The sequence below is a fragment of the Hakea prostrata genome, chromosome 4 (genome assembly GCF_041222555.1).
Source record: "Hakea prostrata isolate BN-2017 chromosome 4, UWA_Hpros_2, whole genome shotgun sequence".
NCBI lineage: Eukaryota > Viridiplantae > Streptophyta > Magnoliopsida > Proteales > Proteaceae > Hakea > Hakea prostrata.
The window spans coordinates 45,170,175-45,176,105 of NC_142603.1; the positions used below are offsets into that span (position 1 = coordinate 45,170,175).

The following is a 5,931-nucleotide window of genomic DNA, read 5'->3' on the forward strand; positions in this document are numbered from 1 at the left end:
GACGATGTAGATCCAAAAGTTTCTTCTACCTTGAGTTTGCCAGGGTTTATATATAACAGAATTTCTGGCCAGCCATTAATGTTGACTCGGACCAAGGGGGCAATCAAAGTAATGTTTTCTGTTGGGTAACCAATCAAAATAGTGTTCGTAAAATTGAAAAGGATGATCAAAGTATTGATAGATAAGTCATAGGTTGAATACATCACATATATAAACCAACATGGTACATTAAGAAAGTCGAAGAACAGCTGAGAGATGACAAAGAAGTTAATTTCATTATGACAACAATGACAGAATCAGGTGAAGCAAAATTCCCATTCTCTGTATCAAAACCCTGTTATTAAATTTACAAAGACTGGAGTGAGATATTTCTCTGAGAATCCAATCATCTGAAGTTTAATTTCAAAACTAATAGCAACAGAGAATGAAAAGACCTGTCACATGCAACTACTGTTAGCTTCAGTTAAATCCTTGAGTAATAGATACTCAATTTAATACCTTTCCAGGAGAAGAGGGGAGAAGGGACTCTTAACTCTTCCTTGATCTCCTGAGAGAAAAAAGAACAAGAAAAAAGGAAGAGATTGAATAAATCAAAATCAGGAGCTAAGCTCTATACATTTCTTCTTTTTCCTTTGTCCCTGCCTTTACTTCTTCCTGCTTTCTATCCTCTCCCTAATTTGTTGCAGTAGGTCTTCAGGTTTCATTCCATACTAAGAAAGCTGGGACAAACAGCAAGATTATTTGACCTAGGTGCAAGAGCCTGAACTGCAGTGGGCACCCAGTTATTGCAGCTAGAACCCTGATCATACCCATTAGGTTTCACCATTGCTGCTGATTGTTGCTGTGAGAGATAATACATATTCCGTCCTTGAAATGGATCTGCAGACGTTAAGACATTCTCATACCCTAATTGCTTACCATCATGATCAACGTAACTACTACTCCCCTCATTATGGTTGCTATGATCAGCAACCACTGTACCTATAGGCATTACATAGCCACTATTGTTTCCATTTGGAACTCCTTGAAAACTACCATTGCTCCCACCACTTCCACTTCCCCCACTGTAATAAACAGAGTTCGAAGCTGAACTATGTTCCAGAGATGCTGAATCCAAGCTCATGAGATTGTGCATCACAGAAGGTTGGAAGAAGTTATGGGAACTGCCCAACTGTAGATGATGTAGATCATGAAAGCTGTGTGCAGAGATTGGATCTTGTTCTTGCTTACACCAACCTCTTTGCTGACCATATGCATACATATTTAGAGGTTGAGCTTGTGGGAATGCAATGGCAGGCCATCCATGGTGGTGTGCTCCATAATTGTTAATCCCATCAGTTAGCTGAGAACTCATGTTTTCATCATCAGTACTCATCCGACCATCTACACTTGCTTCAATCTGTTCAGCTTCTTTCAAACGCTTTGCAGCTCCTCCAATAGGTAGAGTGCTGCTCTCAAGTATGCTATTTACATCATATCTGCTCATGTCAAAGTTGGTCACTGCATTCAGACCCCGGAATTTTATGGCTGCAATGTCATAGGCTTCTGCTGCTTCTTCTTGGGTGCCTAGAGAATTTATCAAGTTGACGATACAGATCAAATGATTAAAATTTCTTTGTGGAGAAAAAGTTATAGTTTTATCATGATAAAGGAAATATAAATTAACTTACTGAATGTGCCCAAGTACAGATCTTTGTTTCCTGCTACCCTTCCAATCCTAGCTTGCCATCTTCCATGTTGATGGTGTCTGCAAAATAGAACAACAACATAAACTCTATGCTCCACAGAATGTTGGCAGGAATAGCTTATGAAGCTTATTGTTTATGATGAAAGAATCACAACTTGTAAAATGAACAAGGAGAATCGATGGAATCAATATGAGTTTTGGCCCTATTTATCTAGGGTTTGAGGAGCTGGAACTAAAATAGCAGAATGACCAAAAGGGATCGAAATAGGACAGTCGCATTTCTGGCTAACCATGATTCAATATTTTTTTATTTCTTGGCAAACCCTGATTCAGAATGTCAAGGGTGCTGATCGTTTATAAGATTACTTGCATTTCACATGTACATGATATGACATTTTATCGGAACAGGCATGACGATACCAAAATTATTTTTGAAAATCCATCTATACCTCATCTCGAGCAACTCTTGTGAACAATGTAAGAACTGATTATACGGTTTTAAGTCCCAAACACACCTATCTAGGAGTCATTTAAACACTCCAAAGAGCCCGCCATAGAGCTTAAATACAAGATTATCAAGAGATAGAAGAAGGTGATCAGAATTCTTGCATACCTTGTCACACCGCGATAGATTGACGCACCCCGAGAAAATCCGCTACTTTTTCTGCATAATATGAAAGCAGCATTGTTGTATATGTTAAACTTTACTACCCAACGCTCACATACAAACTAACATTCCACAAAATACCTTCTAAGGGATGCAACATACTCCTGCCTTGTCATGTGCTTCATCTCTTCAATCTCTTTCTCATAATTGCTTATCTGGGAAAGGGACATTCTCCTTTAGTATTTTCATGTATAACTTTAAATCAATCCGCCAAGTAACAAAATTTTTTCCTTTCTCCTTCTATCTTATACAAAGAAACTTACAGGAAAGTTTGTTGTTGTGGTTGTACCCCAGTACTTTAATGCGGCTAAATCATAAGCTCTAGCTGCTTTTTCTTCTTTGTCATAACCACCTATACAATAATAGGAAAAGAATGAGAGGGAACAGCAATCTTTAGTGAGTTTTTTTTTCAAGAAAAGCTTTTAAAATCTAAGTGGAAGGACACCAAAAAAAAAAGTATCAAGCTGGCTATAACTTTTGCTTACCCAAATAGACTGCGAATGAGGTTGAATCAGCCCAACATCAAGAGTGCAGAAATTCCGGAAAATAAGGAAATGAATCAATACAAAGAACAAAGTTATAAAGAAATTATTAAAGTAAGAAACAAACCCAACCCATATCAGAGAAGCATTAACCATCTTATATTACCTTGTCTTCCTTTTCGGGTCTGTCCCTCCCTTCTGCAACTATTGTCCCACAGATGAGCTTCATATCTACCCGTCCATCTGTGCCTGTAGGATGAAACACAAATTAATCAAGAAATGTCCAAACGAACTGCTAAATAATGAAGAATGTAATACAAGTACTGATCGTCATTTGCATGTGATAATATGATAAGGAGATCATATGAAGATTCTAAGGAAACCAATTAAAGAAACATCCACCATTTGAGAGCAAAAACTAGGGAAAGGCAAGGAGCAGAAACCCTAGAGTGAGCTCTTCATGAAGAATGCAGACAAACCTTGTTACCCCACGGTAGATAGATGTCCTTTGCCCAAACGTATCGATGGACTTCCTTGCCACCGGCTCTATTGCCCCAGTTTGGCTATCAAGATTTGTTGTTGTCTTCTCCTTGTTCTCTGAAGAACAATCAACGCTGTTTCCACCGCCGGAAGCTGCTGCTAGTAGCGGCAAAGCTGAACTTGACTGCGATCCAGTACTCATAGATAAAGAAAGAGACTGAGAACTCGTTAGGGTTCCATTATTGGCCACAGTAGTAGCCGACCCTCCACAGTCGTGTTGTTTCTCTGACGGTGTCGGAGCAGGTGCCGGCTTGTTCCTTAGCCATGTCTTTATCATCGATAACCCAATAGAGTTATTGTTGGTGTAGTTATTGTTACTGTTTGTTCCATCATTGTTATGGTTGTTGGATTCATTTACAGTCATAGTAGTGCCGCCGCCGCCTCTACCACCACTGTTTGGCGTCGGTGCTGCCGATGGAAGCTGCAAAGAGCAGTTGGAGAAGATGTAATCTCCATTGGTGCTGTCGTAAGCTGAGGTGGTTATGGAGTTGCACCCCGCCAGTTTTTGGTCATGGTCGGAGAAGGAGTGACCACCAAGGAAGTCTTCCAACTTGGGTTCTTCTTGATCAAGTCTGTGGTTACTGGTGGAGCCTCTCATGTACATGGAAAGCTCTGAGTTTGTCTTGAAGTTCCAATCTGCAAGAGAGAAAGAGAGAGATGAGTATCTTAAGATAATAGGAGATCGAATTTGGTGGTGGGTATGGAGGAGAAACTGACCATGAGCCTCAGGTTGATTGGTTCTGCTGAAAGCTTCTAAGATACCAAAAGGGCCATCAAGTGGAGGAGTAGTTGAGTCTGAGCCAAGATCGAAGCAGTCGCCGGAAACTTCGTCCTCAGAGTTGAAACCAAGGCGAGAGATAGTGGTTTGGGTATGATTTTGAGACTCTGAGGGAAGTTCTTGAGGTGAAAGCGAGAAAGCTAACCAGTTGTTCATAGAAGCCATGTCTTCTTAGTTTAGGATGGTTTCCTCCAACTTCCAAGAGAAAGAGAAAGTGAGAGAGGTTTCTTCGTATGGGAGTGTGTGCTATTCAAAGAAGAGAGGAAAAATCAATTCCTGCATGAAGGGGAGAGAGAGAGAGAGAATCCATTAGTGCAAACGAAGACGAATGAGGTGGTTCGTGTGCACCGATATGGAAGTTGCAGAGAGCACATCGGGGTTTGGAAGGGAAGAGGAAAGGCCAAAAATAAGTGATGAAGAAAACATTTTTTTGCTTAAACAATAGCAGAGAATTTATATACAACTCTAACACTCTCTCTCCTCTCCATATGAAATATCAACATTTTATAAACACCCCCTTTCTCTTTCCAAAATCTCACTAGCAGGAATTTTAATTAGAAAATCTTATTCTAATTAGAGAGTGTAATCTCTCTCTTAGTCACATAATCAAGCAAGAGGAGGCAACTGATCACCCAAGTTGTGTGCACTTCTCTATCCTATGGCAGACAACATATAGTAATAGCTCTCTTGCAAGTTTTAGGGTCTAATAAACTACTACTAATTAACTCAAAGCACCTGATTAGTAACCTCATTAACATGAACAGATCCTTCCAATATGATATATATTTTTTTCCAGTTCCATAACAAGCATATCCCAAAGCTTTTGCCTTTATTTCTATGTCCTGAACCTGGGTGCTCATTCCCTCTCAACATGGAACCTGTTGTTTCAGTCAAGTAAAAACAGGTCTTCTCTTTCTTTGGACTGAAAATATGATCAGAGAGGGAAAGAGGGAATAACTATATAATATGTTGAGAGGTAGAAAGAAGATATAATACCCAATAAAGTATATATTTTTTTGGTTAAATCTTGCTCTCCTGCTATACACCTGTAGAAGGTGTATCTGACAAAATGTGACAAAAAACCCGCCCACAGCACCCTCTCCACACCCATTTATTCAAGCCCAGTTGGGCAGAAGTCATCTCATGTCAGTAATCAGCCCCTACCATTTCCTCTCTCTAACCAACCTCTTTTGTTTGGCTTCTCTTTGTTGCTTATTCATCCCTTTTATCACCCTCATACCCATAACCTTTTCTCAATCCACCCATCCTCCATTATTGTAGTATTATCTCCTAGTCTAATCATTTTGTAGCTCCCCGCTTCAGCCGGGCTCTCTCTCTCTCTCTCTCTCTCTCTCTCTCTCTCTCTCTCTCTCTCTCTCTCTCTCTCTCTCTCTCTCTCTCTCATAGCTTGAGAGCACTGCCGTGCCCATAACAGTATACCCTAACAGTATTGCATGGTTTTGTGATTCTACCCAGAAAGGGGATCCAGCATCTGATTCATTACCACAAAAACATGAAAAAGACCTCTAAAGAAAGAAAAAGGGAAACAAAGAGTGCAGGAAACGAATAAAAAAATATATGGTGAGAGAGGAGAGAGGGAGAGAAGAGGGTTGAGGGGTTGAGTTTGCTCCCTGCACCCCTATAGGTGGACACAAACCCGTGTCTTCTGGGTCTTGGAGTTCTTCCATTCTCAAGATCCAGGGACAGAATTGGGTATTTTCCATTCTCAAAACCCTGAGGACAAATTGGAAGAAAATCTAATTTAAATTAAAAATTA

The 5,931-nt window shown here is 40.0% G+C and overlaps 1 protein-coding gene across 1 annotated transcript; it reads right to left on the reverse strand.

Annotated features, from left to right (window-relative positions):
• Positions 1-226: 226 nt before the first annotated feature.
• On the reverse strand, positions 227-4,737 carry LOC149019095 (AP2-like ethylene-responsive transcription factor BBM2). The gene is made up of 9 exons (XM_089154474.1): positions 4,094-4,737; positions 3,316-4,012; positions 3,003-3,085; positions 2,840-2,848; positions 2,618-2,706; positions 2,436-2,509; positions 2,301-2,351; positions 1,671-1,747; positions 227-1,566 (listed from the first exon to the last, which is right to left on the reverse strand). Exons 1-9 carry the CDS (start codon positions 4,317-4,319, stop codon positions 701-703), a joined length of 2,172 nt encoding a protein of 723 aa, XP_089010600.1. The 5' UTR covers positions 4,320-4,737; the 3' UTR covers positions 227-700.
• Between the last annotated feature and the right edge of the window lie 1,194 nt (positions 4,738-5,931).